General features: G+C 39.2%; 1 protein-coding gene across 5 annotated transcripts in view; it reads left to right on the plus strand.

Annotated features, from left to right (window-relative positions):
* Nucleotides 1–25,300, plus strand: part of LIMS1 (LIM zinc finger domain containing 1) — a 149,571-nt gene that overhangs the window by 69,157 nt on the left and 55,114 nt on the right. Inside the window, exon 1 of one of the 5 annotated variants that reach the window (XM_079111215.1) lies at nucleotides 24,788–25,219. The exons of 3 other annotated variants lie outside the window; for them this stretch is intronic. In XM_079111215.1, coding sequence (XP_078967341.1) covers nucleotides 25,113–25,219 — 107 coding nt within the window. In that variant the 5' untranslated portion in view covers nucleotides 24,788–25,112. Of the gene's footprint in view, nucleotides 1–24,787; nucleotides 25,220–25,300 lie in introns of those variants that run through there. One more of the 5 variants, XM_079111216.1, reaches the window with a different exon arrangement.

Raw genomic sequence — 25,300 nt, forward strand, 5'->3', positions numbered from 1 at the left:
TCTAGAGGAATGTCCAGGAGGAATCTTGCTGGATTAGTCCTCCTTTCCCCTCTCCAGCCCTGCCCTGACCCCGAACTGCTTTCCTTCTTGTGGAAAGGGTGATAGAGGTGGCAAATAAGCAAATAAGAGATGCAACCAGTATTCTAGAGGCTAAACTACATTGATTCACAGTAGACTTTATACCAGATTTGCAGAATGATTAGCACTTGTACTAAAAACAAAACAAAACAAAAACAAAAACAAGTCTTGGGTGAGGAGTAAGAAAATAACCAGTGGGAAAATGGAATCATCAGAGCTGCCAGCCTTGTGTACTGCTACACAGCTGGGGAGAATTGTAAAGGTGAATTTTCCATAGATAAAACAGAGATAAACCACAGACTGCCAAATCAGATGGGATTAACTAGTCAGAAAAGGTGCTTTTCCTGGGCCCAGTGGTGCATGCTTGTAATCCCAGTGGCCCTGCAGGCTGATCACAAGTGCAAAGCCAACCTCAGCAACTTCGTGAGGCCCTGTCTCAAAATAAAAAGGGCTGGGGATGTGACTCAGTGGTTAAGAGCCTGTGGATTCAATGCCTGGTACCAAAAAAAAAAAAGTGCTTTTTATCCTTGGTTGGCTAGTAATTAAGAGGCATCATTCAGTTTTTATATCACATATTTCTAAGATCATGGTAAGAGTCTTCAGTCACTACATATCTGATGAGACCCTAGTGGCAAATAAAACATGCATCCATGCATCTAAGGAGAATAAGGTATACACAAATGAAATTGCCAGAATTACAACAAAACCACATTTAAATGTAGGCATTAGTAATGAGGTGTTGGTAAAATAAACAGCAGCCAGAATTTTGAGATTAATTTTAATAAATTAGTGCATGGACTAGCAGAGAGGGGTTGAAAAGGATATAGTAAATGAAGGGTGCAAGTAAATAATGCAGCTCTGGGGAGCAGGATTTGTCTTGCTGAGAAATTCAACACATACCTCTGCCTCGTGTGGGTGAATTCTATGGAAGTGATTAGAGTGGAGAAGTAAAAAGGATTAGAATCCAGATGTACCATGAGTCACCCCAAGATGACTAAAGCAGCTGTTGAACATACCCACACAAAGGGAAGTAGCATTTATCAAGAATATACTTTGTGTTGCTGAATGCTAAAATGTTTTCCTCATGTTTTTAGTTCTTAACTGGCCTGAGAGGGAGTTTTATTTTATCCACATTATAGATGTTTGACTTGCAGGTGAAGAAAATCACCTAGCAAATAAGAGATGCAACCAGTATTCTGCTCCAGGCAGCTGCTACCCCTTGCTGCATGGTTAGAAATGAAAGAATTCTAGAATTCCCTTTCTTTTGAGTTTGAGCAGGCTTGGCTGAGTTTGCAGTTCCTCCTCCTCAGTGCTTTCTGGACTACATTTCTTTATTCAGTAAAGAGGGTTTATGTGATCTAGAGTTGTGCTAAGCCAATAGAAATGTAATCTGAGCCCCACATGAAGTTTGAGATTTTAAAGTAGCCATGTTCCAAATGCGAAAAGAAACAGGTGAAATTAATTTTAATAATATATTTAACACAATTTGTCAAACCATTATGATGTCCAAACTATATACATACCTTATAATCAATATTTTAAAATTATCAAGATAATCCAATGCATACCTTACACATAAAGCACATCTTAATTTGGACTAGCCACATTTAAGTTGCAGCATGTCACTTCTGGCTACCAAACTGGAAAGAAAAAAGAGTCATCCTAAAAGTAAATAAAAAATGAGGCCCCACTTTCAAAGACTTACTGAGCAGCTTCCCCTGAGATGGCAAGCTCCATGGAAGAAAGGTACCTACAGAGAAGATGGGATTGCTTTGTGAAGGAGAGTAAAGAATGTGACCATGTTGCATGAAGACATTACGGCCTGAGGGCTAATTGTGGAGAGCAGTAAGGTCAGACTGACCTTTATCACCACCACCTGTAAGGATCACAGGAAAACTGTGGTGTGGACTGCTAAATGCTGAACTATATTTGGATTGGAGCAGGAGATAATGACGTGTTTTGGCAAATTATAAACCTTAAGAATGGAAACCACAGCTTCTAACGTATATATGGATGTGCTGCCAGACTCTTTTTTTCCTAATGTCTTTTTCAGATGGGAGCTGTAATGTCTGCCAGAGGAAATAACTATGAACAAACTACCTTAAATGGGATTTTCCAGACCTCAGCTCTACCCAGAACAATATAGAGTTTCAGACCTCCATTCCAGCAAAACAGATCATCACATTTTATAAGATTTTCAGTTATTTCTTCCATGCTTTCTTACTTTAAAAATTCTTCCTGGACCTTTCATCTTTGTTCCTGTGATTCTGCCTCTTTTGTTGTCTTTGTCCTACTTACGTCTCTCTTTCAGTCTTTCCTCACTGTACTTGCTGTTTTATTTTGGGGTTTTGGTGGCTTTGTAGTAAGCTATGTACTAAGAATCAGTATACTTTGTTTCTGCTCTTGGTTTTCTTCATTGTGAGACTTTAATTCTGTTCCTTCATCTGAAAATGGAACAACGGTAGAGGTAGAGCCTTTATAATCTGTCAGGGTCTTCATTTTGCAGTTTGGAACCTCATTTTTTAAAAAAATATTGTAGTTAAAAAACATAATAGGATTGAGAATGTAGCTCAATGGCAGGTAGAAAGAATACTTGCCTAGCGTGCATGAGGCCCTGGGTTTGAGCCCCAGCATTGCACAAAACAACCAAAAACCACAATACAAAATTTTCTATCAGAGCCATTTTTATGCATACAGTTCAGTAATGTTAATTATATTCACATTTTGTAACCATCACGCCATCCATCTCTAGAACTCTTCATTTTCCCAAATTGACTCTGGACTGAAATTTTGGGGAGTCATTGAATAATAATTCTCAATCCATCCCCTCCCCCAGTTCCCTGGAAGCCACCATTCTACTGTCTGTCTTATGAATTTGACTACTCTGGGTACTTCATATAAGTGGAGTTAAATAGTATTTGTTCTTTGTGATTGGTTTATTTCACTTGGCATAATGTCTTCAAAGTTCATTCATGTTGCATTGTGTTAGAATTTCATTCCTTTCAAGTCAGAGTAATATCCCAATATCTGTTTGTAACATATCTGTTTGCTTATTGATTCAATTGTCGATAGAAATTTTGGCTTTTTGAGATTTTTCTCATCTGGGCAAATTTACATTGTTCTTTGACCAAAATTTTATTTTAGCTATTGTGAATGATGCTGCCATGAATATAGGTATGCAAATACCCCTTCAAGTCCCTGCTTTTAATTCTTTTGAGTATATATGTAGAAGTAGAATTGCTGGATCACATGGCTATTAATTAATGAGCAACTGTCATACTGTTTTTCACAGCGGTGACATCATTTTACATTCCCACTAGCATCATAAAAATGTTTTGGTTTCTCTATATCCTTGTCAACATTTATTATTTTGCTTGGCGTTTTGATAGGAGGCATCCTAATGAGTATGAGATAACATCCAACTGTGGTTTTAATTTGTGTTTCCCTATTGGTTAGTGAGTAGTCCAGTTTATCTGTTTTTCCTTTTCTTGTCTCTGTTTTCGGTATCATATTTAAAAAGTCATTACCAAATCCAGTGTTACGAAGCTTTCCCTCTATTTCCTTGTAGAGAGTATTTTATAATTTTAGGTGTTATTATCAGGTATTTGATCCATTTTAATTTCTGTGTGTCGGGGTGAGTTCATCTTTATTTTTTGCATGTCCATATATAGTTTTCCAGCATCATTTGTTGAAGAAGCTTTCTTTTCCCAGTGAGTATTCTTGGTACCCTTGTTGAAAATTATTCAACCATTCAGACAAGAAGATGTAGGTCTATGTGTTTATCTTTACGCTAGTTCTATATTGTTTTCATTACCATACCATTGTTGTGTATTTTGAAATCAGGAAGTGTGGGACCTCCAACTTTGTTCTTTTTTAAGATTGTTTTGGGCATTCAGGTTTCATTAAGATTCAGTGTGAATTTTAGGATGAACTTTTCTAATTCTCCAAATAAAGTCATTAGGATTTTGACAGAGATTAGAGCCCTGTTTTAACTCTGTAAAGTGAGGGTGATTTTTTTTTTTACAGTGATTTAATTGACAGCACAAGAAGTTTCTACCTATAGTAAGAGGTCAAGTAAGAGCTGGCAGCCTTCAGAAACCTGAGGTGTCCATGGATGGTGGGAGGCTTACACTGGATAGGTCCTTGAGAGGGAAGATTAGAAACACAGGAATGGGGGGGGGGGGCATCTTCTGGCATGTCTAGGTAGAGTTTCCTTAAAACATGCTCAAGGAACATATGTCAGGGACTTTGGCTTTTGCTGTAGATACAGGAAGGGCTGATACTATTTGACCCCTTATGTACTAGTGGCATTATCCTGAGGCCATGCCAGTTCGTAACTAACATTTGCATAGTACTTTATTTCTTTGCTAGCTCATGTTACTCAGCTTTCTGAGAGTGTGAGAAAACACCTGAGATAATAAACTTAAAGGAAGAAAGACTTATTGTGGCTTATGGTGTCAGAAGTTTCAGTCTGTGGGCACTTGGCCCCATCATGTTAGGCTTTTGGTGAGGTAGTACATTATGTGCATGGTAGAGCAGAGCTGGGATGCAGAGAGGGAGAGAAGAAAGGGCTGGGACAAAATAGTTTTTCCAAAGGCCTTCCCCCAGTGATCTGCTTCCTTCAATCAATCCTCACCTCCTGAAGTTTGCACTACCTCTCAATAACATCACAGATCGATAGCCAAGCCTTTTGCACATGGTCTCTGGGGAACATTTTAGATCCAAACCATAACACTGATTAACATCTTTCCCATTTAATCCTTAAAAAATGATTGTGAGGCAAACAAACAAGCTCTTACTTACAAGAGTGAAAGTGGGAGAATCTGCAGCTGGAGGTGTCACAGGGTATCCTCATGATTTGGCCCAACTCCCCTCTAGGGGTAGTAGAGTGCCAGAGCCAGAAGTCAAGTAGGTGGTGGCTTCCTCCAGCAGTCAGGCTATCTTGAGGTAGTTCAGTGTGGCCCCTCTGGGTCTGAGCTGCTCCTCTGACTACCTTGTTGCCCTTGTCCCCTATCCTTCCCTTCTGGCTTCCTATCCCGCCTTCTCTTTTCATCTGTTCTATCATGTTAGATAGAAATATATGTCATTTTCTTCTTTTCTTTTCTTTTTTTTTTTTTTTTTTTTTTTCTTTTTTTGATTGATTTGTTTTGCTGTGCAGGAGATCAAACCCAGGGCCTCAAGTATGCTAGGCAAGTACTATTATCACTGAGTGTCACTCCTAGCCCTACATAAATTTTTATTTACATTATTCATTGATCAGAATTTTATATGTGGTTCTTTTAATGTAAAAAAAAAAAAAAAAACCTGTGAGTTTAATACTATATAGTTCTCCTTTTAAAAAGTACCTCTAAACAGATGTAGTGGCACAGGTCTGTAGTCTTAGCACTGGGGAGGCTGAGGCAGGAGGATCACTTGAACCCAGGAGTTAAAGACCAGCCTGAACAATGTAACATGACCCTGTCTCAGCAACAACAACAAAATACACTTTGTACTTTTACTTAAATTTTAGAATTTTCCAGTTTATAAATGATTGATGGTACGCTATAATAATTTTTTCAAAAGGTAAGAAAAAATACTTTGCTATTTCAATGGTAGTTTTCAGTATATACCTCAGAAAAGCAGCTTTAAGAATAATTGTTCATCTCAGCAAGTTTTGGTCTGCAAGGATGAGGATTTTCAATCACTAACTACCCCCGCTTTTTTTTTTTTTTTTTTTTTTTTTTTTTTTTTTTTTTTTTTTTTTTGGTACCAGGGATTGAACTTGGGCACTCAGTCACTGAGCCACATTCCTAGCCCTATTTTGTATTTTTTTTTTAGAGACAGGGTCTCACTGAATATTTTAGTGCCTCACCTTTGTTGAGGCTGACTTTGAACTCACAATCCTCCTGTCTCAGCCTCCCAAGCCACTGGTCAATCACCCCCCCTTTATAAAATACTTTTTAACCATGTCCTGCCCTTAAGGGATTATGAGTATGCATTATTAAACATTCTCTTCAGTCAGGATGTCAAAATTATTTATATCAAATAAAGTGAACAGACTTCAGTAGCCAATGCATAGTCCCCTTACTTAGCTACTTCTGCTCTGTTTTTGAGGGAAATTATTCTCACTGAACCTCAACTAAGACCAGAAAATGATCCTTAAATTCAGCCTTTTTTTTTTTTTTTTTCCTTTCAGCTGACAGGATTATATTCTAGAATGCAGGTTTACAGTTTCATGTTTCTGGAGCAGCCAAAGGTCATGTCCATTGAAATCAAAAGAACCTCCCTGGCCTCTGTCAGACTAGCTTTGTGACTGTCTCGCCTTCTCTCAGCATTCACAACTGTCAGAAAGCTGCATACAGTTTTCTTTTCTTTTTTCTTTTTTTTTTAAATTTATTTTATTTTTTCTAATTACTTGTGCATGGCAGTAGAATGCATTTATACATTTTGAAAATCACACATAAATGGAATGTAATCTCCGGGAGATTTTAATAATGGACACAACAATTTGGTTGATTGTGGTGCTGGTGTCATGAATATGTACATATGCCACAAGATGAACGTATACACTTAAGATGTATGCAGGTTAATATGTTCCAACTAAACCTCCATAAGACTGTTAAAAAAGTGGGATATATCCAAAGTTGATGTTAAAAATGAAATATAGAGACATAAATTAGTAAACCATAAAATGACTAGGAACTTATTAGCAAATCATCCATCTCACTAGTTTGAAACAAATAAATTTTATAAAAGTAGGAGTAGGGAAAAGAAAATCTTAAGCAAAAGAGTAAAATTAGAAGATATTGAAAATAAATATAACACAGAATCACCAAAGTCAATGATGGTGCTTTTTTTTTTTTTAATATATATATATATATTTTTTTTTGCATTCATTTTTTTTTTATTGTAAACAAATGGGATACATGTTGTTTCTGTTTGTACATGGCGTAAAGGCATACCATTTGTGCAATCATAAATTTACATAGGGTAATGTTGTTTGATTCATTGTTATTTTTTCCCTTCCCCCACCCCTCCCACCCCTCTTTTCCCTCTATACAGTCCTTCATTCCTCCATTCTTGCCCCCCTCCCTAACCCTAAACTAACCCTAACACTAACCCTCCCACCCCCCATTATGTGTCATCATCCACTTATCAGCGAGATCATTCGTCCTTTGGTTTTTTGAGATTGGCTTGTCTCACTTAGCATGATATCCTCCAATTTCATCCATTTGCCTGCAAATGCCATAATTTTATCATTCTTTAGGGCTGAGTAATATTCCATTGTATATATATACCACAGTTTCTTTATCCACTCATCAATTGAAGGGCATCTAGGTTGGTTCCACAATCTGGCTATTGTGAATTGAGCAGCTATGAACATTGATGTGGCAGTATCTCTGTGGTATGCTGATTTTAAGTCCTTTGGGTATAGGCCGAGGAGTGGGATAGCTGGGTCAAATGGTGGTTCCGTTCCAAGTTTTTTAAGGAATCTCCACACTGCTTTCCAGAGTGACTGCACTAATTTGCATCCCCACCAGCAATGTATAAGTGTACCTTTTCCCCCACATCCTCGCCAACACTTGTTGTTGCTTGTATTCTTGATAATCGCCATTCTAATTGGGGTGAGATGGAATCTTAGGGTGGTTTTGATTTGCATTTCTCTTATTACTAGAGATGTTGAACATTTTTTCATATGTTTGTTGATTGCTTGTTGATCTTCTTCTGTGAAGTGTCTGTTCATTTCCTTAGCCCATTTGTCGATTGGGTTATTTGCATTCTTGGTGTAGAGTTTTTTGAGTTCTTTATAGATTCTGGAGATTAGTGCTCTATCTGAAGTATGATTGGCAAAGATATTCTCCCACTCTGTAGGCTCTTTCTTCGCATTGCTGATAGTTTCCTTTGCTGAGAGAAAGCTTTTTAGTTTGAATCCATCCCAGTTATTGATTCTTGTTTTTATTTCTTGGGCTATGGGAGTCCTTTGAGGAAGTCTGGTCCTAAGCTGACATGTTGAAGATCTGGATCTACTTTTTCTTCTATAATCTGCAGAGTCTCTGGTCTGATTCTGAGGTCCTTAATCCATTTTGAGTTTAGTTTTGTGCACGGTGAGAGATATGGGTTTAGTTTCATTCTGTTGCATATGAATTTCCAATTCTCCCAGCACCATTTGTTGAAGAGGCTATCTTTTCTCCATTGCATATTTTTGGCCCCTTTGTCTAGTATGAGAAAATTGTATTTATTTGGGTTTGTGTCCATGTCCTCTATTCTGTACCATTGATCTACCTGTCTATTTTGGAACCAATACCATGCTGTTTTTGTTACTATTGCTTTGTAGTAGAGTTGAAGATCTGGTATTGCGATACCCCCTGCTTTGCTCTTTCTGCTAAGGATTGCTTTAGCTATTCTGGTTTTCTTATTCTTCCAGATGAATTTCATAATTGCTTGCTCTATTTCTGTAAGGTACGTCATTGGGATTTTAATTGGAATTGCATTGAATCTGTATAGCACTTTTGGTAGTATGGCCATTTTGACATTATTAATTCTTCCTATCTAAGAACATGGGAGATCTTTCCATCTTCTAAGGTTTTCTTTAATTTCTTTCTTTAGTGTTCTGTAGTTCTCATTGTAGAGGTCTTTCACCTCTTTGTGAGATTGATTCCCAAGTATTTTATTTTTTTCGAGGCTATTGTGCTGCATGCAGTTTTCTAAGGTACACAGTTGAGAAAATGAAAATTTTATTTTGTGAGATGAGGTAGTCACATTCAAGGGGGAAATTACTTGAAGTCTGCTGAAATACATTTTGACAACATTCTAAAAAGGGTTGGGAAAAATAGAAACACCTTTAAGAAGGTGTTCTTAATTAACTTAAGGTTACATAATTTATAGAAAAAGTGGGTGGGTTTCATTTCGGTGTCAGATCTTACATTCCTTATATAAGGGTATATATAAAGAAAGGATGCATTACAAAAACAGGAGCTTGGAGCATTTGGATGATTCATTCGTTTCCCCATAGGCAAAATGTCTTAATTTGTCCCTCACCTTTTTTGGGGGTATGGGTTGCACAGATCATTTTGATACTCTAAGGTGTAGACCTCTTCATAGAAAAATTCACAAAAGAACATACATAGAAAGTTTTTTGTATAACCTCAGGATTCCTGCTACTAACCTTCCAAACACTAGATTATGATGATGATTGTATTTCTGAAGACTTTTATAAAGACTTTTTATTGAATAGAATACTTAAAATATTGTTGAGTTCTTGATAATTGAGTATGCAGCGAATTTAATAGCAGACACTAGAGGGTGATGTTTTCTAGCACAGAGTAGATCTGGCACTTTGTAGTGGGCCATCAGGGAGTGCCTGTACGTGCTTGCATCACACACACACACACACACACACACACACACACACACACATATGGTCTATCCTCAACACAGAATGGAATAAGAATTTCTTTTTCATTTCCTTTGTCCATAATACAAATGCTGTTCTTTTTTGGGGGGGAGGGTACCAGGGATTGAACTCAGGAGCACTCAACCTCTGAGCCACATCCCCAACCCTAGTTTATATTTTATTGAGAGACAGCATACTCTGCAGGGTTGTTGTGATGATAGCTCAAGTTCCTAAACTATCCAGTGCACACAACAGATACTAGTGAATGGCCATCATGATGATAAAGATGACAAATAAGGACATAAAAAACAGTTCAGAACTCAATCTGCAGAACAGGTGGGAGGAAGCTTTAAAGGAACAGCATTTCTAGCTGGGCATGGTGGTATGCATCTGCAATCCCAGCAATCACTGAGTTGCTTAGTGCCTCACTTTTGCTGAGGCTGGCTTTGAACTTATGATCCTCCTGCCTCAGCCTCTTGAGCCACTGGGATTACAGGCATGTGCCACTGCACTCAGCACAAATGCTGTTCTTTTGTTTATTTATTTTTAATTAATTTATATACTTTTACAGTACTGAGTATGGAGCCCAGGGATGCTCTACCACTGAGCTATCCCTTTTAATTTTTTATTTTGATACAGAGTCCTGTTCAGTTGCTGAGGTTGGCCTCAACTTGTGTTCCTCCTGCCTCAGTCTCCTCAGTTGCTGGGATTGCAGATGCATACCACCATGCCCAGCTAGAAATGCTGTTCCTTTAAAGCTTCCTCCCACCTGTTCTGCAGATTGAGTTCTGAACTGTTTTTTATGTCCTTATTTGTCATCTTTATCATCATGATGGCCATTCACTAGTATCTCTTGTGTGCACTGGGTAGTTTAGGAACTTGAGCTATCATCACAACAACCCTGCAGAGTATGCTGATTTATGGATTTGGACTGGATATTTAAGTAGCTGGATTAAGGTCCCCACTAGAAAAATTTGCCAGTTTATCAGTTCACAGAAAACTAAAACAAATACCCACTTTGCTCAAATTTTTTAGATTAGAAATGGATTTTTTTCTCCAGGTGGGTATTAGATGTGATTCGAGAGGCTCTTTATAGGCCTATGCCACCACACCCAGTCTAGTGAGAGGTAGGCTCTGTCTGCTCAAAAGTACCCCCACGAGGCTGGGTATGGAGGCATGTGCCTGTGATCCCAGTGAATAGGAGGCTGAGGCAAGGAGTATCACAGGTTCTAGGCCAACTTTGGCAATTTAGTAAGACCCTCTCTCAAAATAAAAAGGGCTGGGGAATATAGCTTATAGCTCAGTGGTAGAGTGCCCCTGGTTTTAATTCCTAGTACTGAAGAAAACAACAGCAGCAGCAAAATACCCATCACCAACTGGGTACAGGGTCATAATCCTGTAATCTCAGTGACTCAGGAGGGTAAGGAGGAATATCACAAGTTCAAGGCCAGACTTAGCAACTGAAAGAGAACCTATCTCATCAAAAAATTAAAAGAACTGGGGCTGCAGCTCACTGGTAGAGCACTCCTGGGTTCAGTCCCCAATATGGGAGTTGGGGGAGAACTCCTAGTGTGATTGAAATTCCCCATACTCCTAGCCCAAATATTGGAGGTACTGTCAAGTGAGGATGTCTAGTGGGGAATTTATAGTTTCACCAATTAATAGTGTAGTTTAAATTCATCAGATTTTTTTTCTTGCCATACCTTTAATAGAATTGAAGAAAACTTGTGGTGTCTTATAAACTAGGAAAAAGGAGAGATTGATCAGTACTATATTTCAAAAGAAGGATTGAATACAGTTTCAGTAGATGGTTAGCATTACATCTGTAATGTCAATGAAGATAAAATACTCCTTTGTAATTTTGCTTATGGTTAAGCTATGATTAATGAATTCTGGCAGGCTGCAGAGGTGGAATTCCTTTGAGGAAAAAGAAGGACATATCTGTTTCCTGAGAGTCATAATTCTTTTTTCCTGTTCAGCTGTTAAATAGTCAGAACTTTCCAACGGTGGTCATCTGGTAGGGAAAAAAGGCCTGGCCAGGCAGATGTATGCCAATCAGGCTATTAGTTAGTTGTGCCAATGCAGGCTTAGTGGAAGCTGAATAAACCTAGTCCTGGTCCTTTCAAAACATATGATTGTGTAGGTCTTTTGGGTGTTCCTTCTGGAAGTGTGTTAACCAGTTAATGTGATAACCAGTTAAATGTGATAACCAGGAAGTTAGCATCATATAAAGAAAAGTCTAGTAGAGAGAAAGGCATAAAGGATTTAGCATCTAGCCCTTAACAGAAGTTTGGAAAATCCCTTCTACAGAGGAGCCATAGGCAATTTTTGAAAACATTGTTTAACATTGTCAAATATTACTGCATTTAAATTATTATTACTGCATTAAATCTTTTACTCAGTCTCTCAAATTAAATCCACTTCTGGTAGAAATGAAAAAATATTAACTTTTTATGTTTGTGGTACTAGGAATTTAACAAGGATTCCCACATGCCAGGCAAGTGTTGTATCACAGAGCCACATCCCCAACCCAAGATGATTTTTTTTTCTTTTAAATATTGTTTTAGTTGTAAGTGGACACAATACCTTTATTTTATTTATTTATTTTTGTGTGGTGCTAAGGAGTGAACCCAGTGCTTCACACATGCTAGGCAAGTGCTCTACCACTGAGCTACAACCCCAGCCCAAGATGTGCCTTTAATATTGGTTGCATATCAAGTGGTGGCTCTTTCACTGACCTGAGAATTAGTGACCCTTTCATCTTCTGAAAATTGTGTATGCATGTAATATCTGTAGAAGCCACGTGGTGGCAGAAACAGTGTTTTGAAATTTTGTGGACTTAGAAACATAACTAAGATACTGTCTGCACTGTGCCTTCATCTTTCCTTCTTAAAAGAAAAAAAGCAAACAAATTAAAAAAACATTATGAAGGCCTAGAAAGTAATAAAAAGAGCCTCCAAATATGCAACTCCAACGTTAAAAAATAAAACATTATAAATATGATTGAAACCTTTTGGTACATTTTTTTCTTCTGGTTCTTTCCCCTCTTTCTGCTTTTCCTCCAGCAGAAAACAACTTTTCCCAAATTTGCTATGCATCACTTCTATGCATGTCTTAATAATTTCTTTTATAGATTGGTGTGTTCTTTTTTAATTAGTTAATTTGTTTCCTTTTTTGCAGTGCTTGGAATCAGAGCATTACACTCTACCACTGAGCCACACCCACAAGACTGCATTTAAGTGTTAGTTTATGGGATTATCTCTTTTCTTACATATTTTATATAACATATACTATTTGTGTTACTATGCAAGTTGCATTTTCACTCATATTATTTTTGTTTATTTGTGAATTCATGTAGCTTTAGTGAGTTATTTTTCTTTCACAGCTTAATAGTATTCCATTGAAGAGATCACAACTTTTAAAATCTATTTTCTTGTTGGCAGACTTCGAGAGGCAGCCTGGCAGAGTAATTATGAATAGGGCCTCTGGGCACATAAGTGCCAGTCCAGATCCTGGTGCTATCACGTATCAAGTGTGTGCCCCATTTGTACTTGTGCAAAATAGAGGTTCGCTTATTTAACAGACTGTTGTGAAGATCAAATACAATAATATCTAAAGCATTGACATGATTGTTGTTATTAACTGTCACTAGAACAAAATGACAGTACTATAGGCTCAGCTCAGGGCTGATTTTGTGCATGCACACACACATGCACACACGTGCACATACACACACATTCACACACAGTGTAAACTCCAGTGGAATAGAAATCATCCTGAAAGAAGTGGGAGAATAGTGAAAACAGGACTTGCAGACCACTGAAGTGGCTTCTTTATTAAGGCCTAAAGTAGGAGAGTTATCTGCCAAGAGTGATAGGAAGGGAGGCTGTGATAGGTGATTTGACTTTACCATTGAGCACATCCCTGGCCCTTTTCATTTTCATTTTGAGGTAGGATCTCATTGAGTTGCTTGGGACTACACTAAGTTGCTGAGGCTGGCCTTAAATGTGGATCCTCCTGCCTCAACTTCCTGAGTTGCTGGGATTACAGGTGTGCATCACTGTACCTGGCTCAGTATACTTTAAAAATAATGCATGTTTTCTTTCATTTGACTTAGAAATAATGCCTCTGCTTTACTTCTATATAGTGGTCTCATTAAGTTTTTAGATATTTCACCTATATTTTGGGAACTTTTATTCAGTAGAATATGGTTCTCTAGTATGTTTAGATCAGTGAAATAATGCCTTGACTTCAAGAGTCAGTGTATTCCTCTTAGCAGAGATTGCTTGAGATCAGGAATGAAGCACAAAGTTGTAAAGCTTTCTTTTCTTTACTTGTCTCCTGCAGGGACTGGTGTGCTTTATGTTGTAGAATCTCCTTCTGTACCAGCCTTCCTTTGTATCAGTATGAACAAGTGGCTGCTGGAATGGCGTAGACTCAAGTGTGTTTGTGGAATGAGGAACTGAGATTGGTTTGGTCACACCATCAGTGCCTCTCCATATACCCTTCTCTTCCAAAGTCTCTCTGTGGTCTCAGTTGCTTCCAGCACCTCCCCTGTTGCTGTTAACCAACACCCTTGGACAAAACCTGTTTTCATTACAATCTGTGCCTTTTTTGTCCCCAGAATTCTTGGAAATATTGAGTAGTCCCATGTACTCTTAAAAAAGAAATAAAGCCACGTTGATAATTTGGACCCAAAGACTGCCAAGGAATCCAGGAATTCCATTAGGTTGAAGATCACCAATTTGACCCCTTTTTTTCACTGCCTTTTTCACTTGAGGGAGAAAAATCAGCAAAGAAGACACATATTATTGGGAATTGTACATTAGTCTTCAATGTCTTCGTCCCAAACCCTCAAACTGATCATTTATATATAGTCTTCACCTAGAACATAATGACTAGGTCTGGTTCACTTGGGGTGAGAGGGGTGTGGGTTGTCTGAGGTCTCTGTTTGGTCCATTCTGTGTTGACTATAGGGGCTGCTGTCTGGGCTTCTGTACTTGTTACACTCCTGAATTTCCCAGAAGCCGCACTAGAGGCTACTCCCATTCAAAGTTGATCTTTGGGCATTCTGGGAGAGAGAATATTTTGGGGCCCTGAGACAGTATAGTTTGATGGCTGAAACAGGAATGTTTGAGTCAGATAGACCTGGGTTTGGCTCCATACTCTGTCCCTTATTGGTTGCATTGCTTGGTCATATCATTTAACTGTTTTAGAAGTCAGTTTCCTCATCTGTAAAATGGGAATAAAAAGTGCTACCAACCTCATAGGGTCATGATGAAGATTATAAATGAGATGGTATACACATTGTGCTCACTAGGTGTTCAGACCTCAACTGCTGATAATAACTCTATTAGATAAGTAATTGAGAGACTGAAATTCATAGTAGTGTGAGATAAACATATTTGTGTCCTGGCCTTTTCTTTGTAAACTCTTTTTAAACTATTTGATTCAAGATGAATTTAAAATGCTATTCTTTCTGGAAACAAGATAAGGCCTTGTGAAGTACAGCTCAGGAGCCTGGTTTGTTGGTTTGTCAATAAAAGAATGTGGAGAAAAATGTTAACAATGTCAGCCGCTGCTGCCTCCTCCCTGGCCACTCCTTCATCACCCTGGCATCTCTGGCTTTGCTTCCTGATATACTTCAGGCTCATTCTCCCTTCTGTTTTCACCATCCCACCCAAGCTGCTGTCTCTTCCTGGACTGCCGCACAGGGCTAGGACTGCTCTGTCTGGGTCCTTACTTGGCTGCCCTGCAGTGAGAGGAATATTCAGTATACTTGATCTTGTCAGTCCCTTCCTTTGAACAGCAGCTTCCTGTCTCTCTTGGGATAAAGAATGCCAGGCCCACTGCAACAGGCCACTGCCTGTCTCTCTAATCTCATCTCACCTCTGACCCTCACCCTTGGCCACAAGGTTGTGCTCCTTGAGGCCTTCCAGGTATTTGGGGTGTCAGAGCCAATGATTCTGTCTCAGGAATCTTTCCCCTGAAATTCCACCCCTCTCCCTTAGGTCAACAGTCTCATAGCACCCTATTTTTCTACAGCTTGACATGTTTTAAATTATAGACTTAATTGTGTGATTATGTGATTAATGCCTGTGTCTCCCACTTGCCTGCTGGTTCCACCAGGTCCCTGAATCTGGTGCTTACAGCAGGGCCTAGCATGTGTTAGGTATTCACTAAAGGTATAAGAGTTGAGCAACAGCATGGGGAGGGCAACACATTCTCCTGTGCCCATTGCCGAGCCCCTCCCTCCTGTCAGTCCATTGTAGTGTTGTTTCTCTTTCCACCCCTTCCTCACAAGACCCTTGTCCTGATGCTCATTACACTTGAGTGACGACAGATCCTCTGCACATGATTTCTGGGTTTTCCACATTAATCTGAAACCTGTGGTCTTGGTTTGGAAGGTCTGCAGCTCCTCCAGTTTTGTCCCCTTGTAGGTTGTCACATTGCATTGAGGTTTCTACTTACAGTGCCCTCCATGTCCCCTTGCCTTTCTCCACCCACATCTTTTCTGATCTTTCGGTTCTCATCAACCGAAGTCATTTTGGTAAATATTCTTCTAGACTCTGTTATGTGTGAATACACATATATGGTGTGTACGTATGTGGTCTTTTCAAAGGAAACCCTCTCCTGTGGTGTTTTCTTTTTCACTTAACAGTAAGTATATCATGAAACCTGGAGTTTGGATAAGCTCGGTCCCCAGTGTAAGGGTATTAAGAGGTGGTCGAACCTTTAAGAGATGGGACCTGGTGGGAGGTAATTAGGTTAGGAGTAGTACCCTTGGAATGCTGTTGTAAAGCAAGGCCACTTCATGTTTGTTCTCATCCACATGCATTGGCTGTTTTCACATTTGCCCCCCTGCTATCTGCTGCCATTAACCATGTTGTGACACAGCAGGAGACCCTCAACAGTTGTGGTTGCCCAATCTATTCTTCAGAACTGAGTCAAAATAAACCTTTTCTTTATAAAATACCCAGCATTGAGTATTTTGTTATAGCACCACAAAATGAATTAAGGCAGGGTTGGGGAGATAGCTCAGTTGGTAGAGTGCTTGCCTTGCATGCACATGGCCCTGGGTTCAATCCTCAGCACCAAAAAAAAAAAAAAAAAAAACCAGGAAAATGAATTAAGGCAAACACCTTTTTATGTACAATAAATGTCTACATTATAATTTCTAAGCTGTTGTCAGTTGCAACTGAAATACAAGTAATACTACACAGAAAATACTTATAAATCATTTTTTTTTCAGTAATTGTTTTTAGAGCTAGAAATACTTTCTTATAAAAACCTACTTTTATCAAAAAACATTCATCCAAGTTAGGAAGAAAAAAATTAACAATAAATGAAGGGATAATGCCAATATCAAAATGAGGCAACACAACTTTTTTTCACCTTTAAGATCAGGTTTTGCACAGAACCTTATGATTAGTGAAAATGATATGAAATGATGGTTGATGTATTGACAGTACTGACTATAGTAATGAAACCCATCCTAGAGTAAGGCAGGAATTGTGGTGTAGTTTTTGGGCACACTTGAATTTCAGGGCAGGGAGAACAATGTTTCTTCTTCCTGGTCCTCAGAAGATCAGAATTGCTGGTTTGCACCTGTCGATCTTGGAATGTAAAACTAACACTCTCCTCCTCTCACATACAACAGGTACTTCACCTTTTGGATTTTTTTTTTTTTTAATAAGGATTTAGTCTAGCAATGTGCTTAGCAAACGGATACAAATTATCACGTGCGCTTGTGCACACACTAGCACACACACACACATACACACTAAGTGTATGGTGGGGGGGCAGGCGGAATAGTTGTAGTTGTTATCTGAAAAATTATATCTCTGTGGGTACCTTGTTTTAAACCAAATTATGTGAAAATCTGAATTTACATACAGCTCTTGTGAAAAAAGATTACTACTAGAATTCCTTTATAAAACAAGTTCATTTGGAAAATGAAAACTTACTGTGTTTGCTAAAGTTTGACTTTATATGTAGTTTTCCAGAGACTTGTTTACCACCTTGAATGAGGTAATGTAATAATTTACCCTCAGGGAGGAAGAGTACTATCCTCCTATAGACATGGCTCCTGTTCCTTCCCTGAGACTTCAGTGAGCTCTTGAGGCAGAGACTGTGTTCTCTTTCAGCAGAAGGGTATTGGGACTAGAATAGTAGGCATGCCTTTTTGTGGTCTTCTGTTTCCTGAGTCCCTTGTATACTGGTAACAGCTGACCATAGAGAAAGTGAGCAGGGATTAATGAGCAGGAAAAGCCCAAAGGCTGCCAGTTTCTTTCTTCTCTCTTCCTGCCTCTACACTCTGAGGGCCTGGCATGTATGAGGTCTTCAAAGAAATGTTTGTTGAGCAGTTGAAAGTATGAAGCCTGCCCTTGGATTCCAGTTTTATTCAGGAATGGGATTTCTGACTGAAGCAATGAAGAAGTACAGTCTGCTCCATCAAGGAACCTAGGTAACACTGACACAGGTACTTTCCTAAAGTCAAGTAATGTTAATCTGGGGACAGACCATGAAGATAATCTACTTCAGCCAATTCTGCTTCCAAATGGAAAAATTGAGGACTGATAGTTATGTGACTTCCTGTGCATTTATATGGCAGTCACAGCAAATAAGTTTCCCAATAAAATTATCAGCTAAATGTTTCCTGGTTCTCTCTTGGACTCTTCCTCCATCCTTCCTGTGCTGTCCCTTGGCCCCTTAAAAATGTGGGCTTAGGAGCATGAAGATAAAGAGAAGATCAGTAGAATAGAAGAAAGAGATTTAGGGGGAGGGAAGAGGGAAGGGAATAGTAGGAAATGGGGAATAGATTTGACAAAATTACACTATGTGCATGTATTCACTGTGAATTCCACCTTTATGTATATCTATAAAGCATCAATTAAAAATAAATAAATATCATACATTGCTGGTGGGGCTGCAAATTAGTGCAGCCACTCTGGAAAGCAGTGTGGAGATTCCTTAGAAAACTTGGAATGGACCCTCCATTTGACCCAGCTATCCCACTCCTCGGCCTATACCCAAAGGACTTAAAATCAGCATACCACAGAGATACAGCCACATCAATGTTCATAGCTGCTCAATTCACAATAGCCAGACTGTGGAACCAACCTAGATGCCCTTCAATTGATGAGTGGATAAAGAAACTGTGGTATATATATACAATGGAATATTACTCAGCCATAAAGAATGATAAAATTATGGCATTTGCAGGCAAATGGATGAAATTGGAGAATATCATGCTAAGTGAGATAAGCCAATCTCAAAAAGCCAAAGGACGAATGATATCGCTAATAAGTGGATGATGACACATAATGGGGGGAGGGAAGGGTTAGTGTTAGGGCTAGAGTTAGGGTTAGGGAGGGGGGCAAGTATGGAGGAAGGAAGCACTGTATAGAGGGAAAAGAGGGGTGGGAGGGGTGGGGGGAAGGGAAAAAATAACAGAATGAATCAAACAATATTACTCTATGTAAATTTATGATTGCACAAATGGTATGCCTTTACGCCATGTACAGAGAAGCAACATGTATCCCATTTGTTTACAATAAAAATAAATAAATAAATAAATAAATAAGTGGAAGGTAGACCAGTAGAGAAAGGAGGAGGGACCAGGAGGAGGGAGGCGGGAGGGAAAGGGGAACCACAAGGACTGAAATGGAGTAAATTAAATTCCATGCATGTATGACTATGTCAAAATGAATCCAATTGTTATATCCAACTGTAATGTGCTAATAAAAGGAAAAATGTAGACTTGCCTAGGTTTTTTGGAATTTTATTCTAAATTCTTTTGGGCATATATCAGGAAAATTTGCCATATTGTGTCAGTGGCTTCTGAGAAAGTCCAAAGTTAGTTGTAAAACATGAAATTCTTCTCTTAATTAGATACTGTACAAGGAAGTTAATGACCTGGAAATATACAGCTTTTAAAGCAGTTTAGAGGCCGTTAGTACTGGTAACAAGCCCCATTTAACCATAACTCTGTCATGGAATTTTATTCTAAATTCCTTTGGAAATATACCAGGAAAATTTGCCATATTGTGTCAGTGTTCAGTGGCTTCTGAGGACTTTTTTTTTTTTTTTTTTGCTACTGGAGATTGAACCCAGGAATGCTTTACCACTGAGCCACATCCTTAGCCCTTTTTATTCTTAATTCTGAGACAGGGTCTCACTAAGTTGCAATTCTCTTGACTCTGTAAAAGGAAAAGAATGGACAATTCAATAACACTAATGATCAGTTTTAGGATATTGATGTTCATTAAGTTTCTCTATTCTCTTATGCGTGAAGGATTTACTTACAACAGTATGCAGAAAACTTGACTATGACAAGTTTTAGGTAAAGATCTAGGGTTTTTTTTTTCTTCTTATCCACAATGGTTTATACTTTTGGAAGATACTATTCAATTCTACCTATCTGAAATCTCACAGAAAGTACATTTTTTTCTAAGACTGTGGAAAGGAAGTGTCGTTTTACAACTCATTTATGTAACGTGGAATGTTAAATTGGAAACCAAAAAGTTTCAAAACTCTGGAGAGTTCATCCCAAACATAACATTACAGAGTAATTAGGCTCTTAAAGTCAAAACAGACTAACACCCACAAAAATAACTTATTTATTTAATGAGTTTGAATGCCTGCGTGTCCCTGTCCTATAGATAGGGAAATGTTGGATATATTACTGCCCTCCAGGAGCTGCTGTTCAAGGGCAGAGGTGAGTAAAGTCCATCATGAGACCATGTGATTTTGACAAAGGATCCTTGGAGTGGAAAGGGGATTGTGGCACATGAGGTCTAGAAAGGCTTCTTGGTAGAGACAGATCTGCCATGGATCCTCTGCCTTGTCTTACAAGGATGCTTGTGGAAGGACCGGAAATGAGCAGAAGCACAGTCTGTCCTGGTAACCTCCTAACTGACATCCAGTATGCTTGGGGCAGAGGAGCAGCAAGGACTCAGCAACTGGCGCCAGATGGCTAGCATACCTCGTTCCCCTTGTTTGCTCTGTATCATAAAGGCAGTGGAGACGTCGAAGGGCTTTTAGGCAGAGTCAATAAATGATTGATTTATATTTTAAGATCACTTTGATTAGATTATAGCAGAGTAAGACTGGTGGTAGATCAGTTAGGAGACTGAGAGAAATTAAGGGGAGACAAAAACAGTTTTACTGAAACAGAATCTAGTCCACTGCAGGGCTCAGAGTAAAGACATAGCCAAATGAATAAGTGGCAGTTAAGAGTCTTACACTACAGCATTGAAGGCTTTTTTGAGAGGGGTAGTGAGATTCTAAAGTAGAGTTATATGTGGTCTTCCAAGTTCCCCAAAACTGTTGTAAAATGTGATGCTCACATGCATTTTCTGGGAGAGTGCCATTAATTGTCATCAAATTCACAAAAGGTCTATGACTCCTGGAAGATGGAAAACTTCTGGATTAGTAGTTGTCATGGGAAGAGACAGACCTCATGTGGTGCTCCCTAGAGCTTTGTATTTAGTCATTTCAATTAAGAGTTTAAACTGGGCTGGGGAGATAGCTCAGTCGGTAGAGTGCTTGCCTTGCATGCACAAGGCCCTGGGTTTGATCCCCAGCACTGCAAAAAAAAAAGTTTAAACTTGTAGAAGAAATTATTATCAGGCTTGCTGATGACATTAAATTTGAACAGATGGCTATTTATGCCTTGGAGTCAAAGTACAGGTTCACTGAGAACCTGGCAGGTTGGAAAGAAGGACCAAATTAGATGGAGAGTTATAATGAAGGTTACAGAGGAAGCAGGCTGGACGATGCTTGTCTTAACAGCTTGTAGGGACTGTTGTTCCTCAACATGGTTAACACTGGGCATGGGGGACAGCCCCAGGAAGTTTTATGATTCAGCAAACTTCCATCACTACAAGTGTCTAGGAAAAGGCAAAATCCTAGCTTATAGATGTTATGTAGGGGCGAGACCATGTGGAGGAGGAATTTGGTACTGAATGGGAGGCTGGACTGACCTTCAAAAGACTTTTTAGAATGCAAAAATGAAATGTTTCCTTAGAGACCCACAAAAATGCACCAATCGAGGCCTCCCTCTGTACTGTCAAAATCATTCCAAGACAGTTGTTTGAAACTTAAAACTCTTTTTAAATAGGTCTGATCTGAGAATTTAGGTACAGTTGATAACGCTAGTTCCCTGGAAAACTGTTTTTGAAAGGAAAAAAGATAACAGACCTGAGACCTCCCTTTCTTGCACCCGCCCTGCTATGTGTGCTGGGTGTGTGCTTCTGCCCGGTGCTGATGTATAGGACCTGCTTAGGGACAGTTAGTTATCTGACAACATGCAGCCTGAGTTCTAGTCAATTGTGTATTTTGTGGCATTTGTGAATTTCACTTTCAAAAATTGTGGGGGTGCACGAAGGTGCCTCTGTTTCCTTCCTCAGCTCTCCTTACGGCAATCAGGTCTTGGTGTGTATCTGAAGGGATGTGGTGAGAGAGAGGGCGGTCCTTTGTCTCATGAGTCAGTGAAGACAGTGCTTACAAGAGCCTTCCCCAAAGACCTAGAATTTAATTTTACTCTGTTATGGCAGTTTCATTAGAACATAAGCATCGATTTACTGAAATTCCTATTTGTCAGTCTAGCCATTAGAGAAGTAAAGGGACAAGAGTTGTCACAGCTTGTTTGTTACAGGGGTTGGAACTCGTGTTTTGTTCCTTTCCTCACATCCTCTTAAGCCTAGACTCATCAGATTCAGGATCTGTCCCACACAGTTTGATGTTTCCTGTCTGGGGTAATCTTCAGTTGTCACAAATTTCTTGTTTCCTTGTCAGCATGCTGCATTAATATTTTAAAAGCTCTTTGGAAAAAAAAAAAAAAAACTTAATTACATTTTTCTGAAGACATGTCTTTTTTTTTTTCTCCCCTCCACCCCTGGGTTCTGGGGATTGTACCCAGGGCCTCACACATGGAAAGGACACTGAGCTATAACCCTGGCTCCAGGAAACAGGTCCAACTTAATGTTGGAGTTTCTGTGTTTGCAGAGCATATACAGTTGGTTTGTATTTTATTCACCAGGAATCTATTCTATTTCAATGGCTAGAGTGGAAAAAAAAAAGATTGGTAATGGATTCTCTCATTTTAATCATCTGGTTGTACATGAAATGAGAGAATTGGATTAGGACTCCAAATTTTATGTTTTATTACTATGGACTTTAAACCTTCCTGTGTTTTAGGTCTTAGGATTTTACTAGGCAAGCACTCTACAAGTAAGCCACATTCCCAGCCAGCTACTTAGTTTTGAATAGGCAAAATTTTCAAAAATTAGAAGATTAAAAAGTAGTATGAAATGGAAAATTTATTTGCTCCTGTCCCCTAGGTCTCTCAGAAGCAACCAGTATTACCTGTTTTTTTAAAGAAAAAAAAATTTTAACGGGGGTGCAGATAGCCTCCCAGAGAGAGAAAGAAGATGTCTGTCACCTGATTTTTTGAAACACATCTCATGACTAATTAAATCTACCATAATGACAAAACGGGTTAATCTCTTCCCCTGCATCTTTAAACATGTATTTATTTTGATGGCAGTTATAAAAAGTCATGTTTTCCAGTATGGCCAGGGTAACAGGGGTAGCACCAAGGGAAGCTTGCATCTATGTCTTGAATGAAGGAGTAAGATATAAATTCCCTTTAGGCAGGTGTGTGCCTTAATTTTTATATTTATGGTACAGATATTCTTAGAGGAATATATTAACTCCCTACCCCCCCCCCCTTAACCTTTGGTAGATGTGTGTGTGTGTAAAATATCAGACTTATTTCTCTGTGTTTTTATGGTTGAGGGAATTCTAAAAGGAAAAGATGTTACTGGAGACCTAGGCCAGAGGCATCTCTGATATCCAACAAATTAGGTCCAGCCACTTGCCCCAAAAAACAAACAGAAAAAGTAATGGTGAAGAGAAAGGAACTTTCATCAGTGTAACTACACCTGGAAGGCTAGGGTACACGTGTCCTTAGCCCAGTCTTTGAGGGGCTGATAGTGACCCTGAGGTTTTATGGAAAGAAGAATGAGGGCAAGGGTCTAGGAGGCTTTTCATGGGACCAAAGCAGGTAATCTTGATCAGATGTGGTCTGACCATCAGGATTGGTCAGGTGGGGTCTTGTTTCTTATACAAAAATTGTTACCGGTGGTAGGAGGGGTACTTGAACTCAACACAAGATGTTTATCAAATCAGACTTTGTTCCTGGAATCCAAGGTGACTTGTAGCAAAGGAAATGGATGCGTAGAGGAGGCAGAAATGCCAATCTTTAATCCTGCTTTAGCCTCCCCTTGGACATTTGCAGGTAGAAGTGAAATGTTCTTGTTACAAAGAGACTGGTATAAATTGCCCAAAGAGAAATTACTTAGAATCATGAAGTCCGATTGTTACCCAAGAACTTGTCAGTCTTGAGTGGGACTGAATCAAACTAGAGGATGGAGCCTTGCCTGGTATGGTACTAACATAATTTGGAGCTGGTAACAAGAACTTGCCCACAGTATTTGTCTTCTATTATCTGTTCCACCTCCCCCAACCCCCAACCAAAATCTAGTACTTCTTCCTAAGATCAAATACACAGATAACTAGCCAGTGGCAGAGACCTATAGTCCCACCTATTCAGGAGGCTAAGGCTGGAGGATTACTTGAGCCCAGGAGTTCAGGGCCAGCCTGAGCAACATAGTAAGACTCTTATCTCAAAAACAAAAAAGGGCTGGAGCTGTGATTCAGTGTTAGAGTGCTTGCCTCACACATGTGAGGCACTGGTTTTGATCCTCAGCACCATATAAAAATAAATAAATAAAGACATTGAGTGTCCATATACAACTAAAAAAAGAAAAAGATAAATACACAGATAAATACAGACTGCTTTGGTACCCTAACTAACCTTTAGAATGACAGTGTTAGATGGTGTATGTCAACCGGGTGGCTTTGTGAATAAGGATTATTCAGAATGAGTAGTTAAATTCAGAAAATCATTTAATGGAGGTTGATGGAAGAAACTGTCTCCCTTTTAGTTATGAATTTTTGAGTAATATTTAGTGGGAAGGGGGTGGACCAGATACTTCCTTCCCTTCTAGAAAGGATTTTAAATGGAGCGGTGAAAGGGAAGAATTGTACTACCTCCCTTTAGAATTCTGCCTTTTTTTTTTTTTTTTTAAAGAAAATGTCCTCGTGAGCTACTGATGCACCAGGCACTTCTGTAAACTGACAGCTGCCTGTGAAATATTAATGGATTTCTTGGCAAATGAAACAAGGCCGGACCTTTTTTCAGTCATTATCTCACTATAGCTCTTTGGCCCAATTTTAATTCAGAATGATCCTGTAGAGATTTATAAAGGAATTGATTTTCATTATCCATAACAATTAAATATTGCTTATTAGTAAACATGTGAGCGACTACCCCGTCCATCACTGACTCCCCCCTCCCCAAGGTGCAAGGCCCAGAGATAAGGCAAGTCATGCCTTGCCGAGGAGGGTGTGTACTAGTGAGAAACAGGAAGCTGTGCTTCAGCGGCCTGGCCTGCACTGCCTGGAGGTTTCCAACCCTGAGTCAGGTGTGCTGAGGTCCCTCAGCAAGGGACACTGCCTTTCTGAGCCCTGGCAGCCACACTGCTGAGCATAAATGCTTTAAAGTGTCAGTAATTGATGTGTAGAGAGAAGTATGACTGCATTACAGCTTAAAGAGCTTTCACATTCAGGTCTCTACAGGAGAAGGCGAGAGCGTCCTGATAGTTTGAAACTAAATGGGCTGCCGGAGGAAGAGCTAAGGTGAGTGCACAGTCAGGGTTGGTGAAAGGTCAAGGATCCTAATAATTGTGGGGATCCGTGCCTAAGTGGAGGCAGCAATGG

Source organism: Sciurus vulgaris (assembly GCF_902686455.1).
Source record: "Sciurus vulgaris genome assembly, chromosome: 14".
Classification (NCBI taxonomy): domain Eukaryota; kingdom Metazoa; phylum Chordata; class Mammalia; order Rodentia; family Sciuridae; genus Sciurus; species Sciurus vulgaris.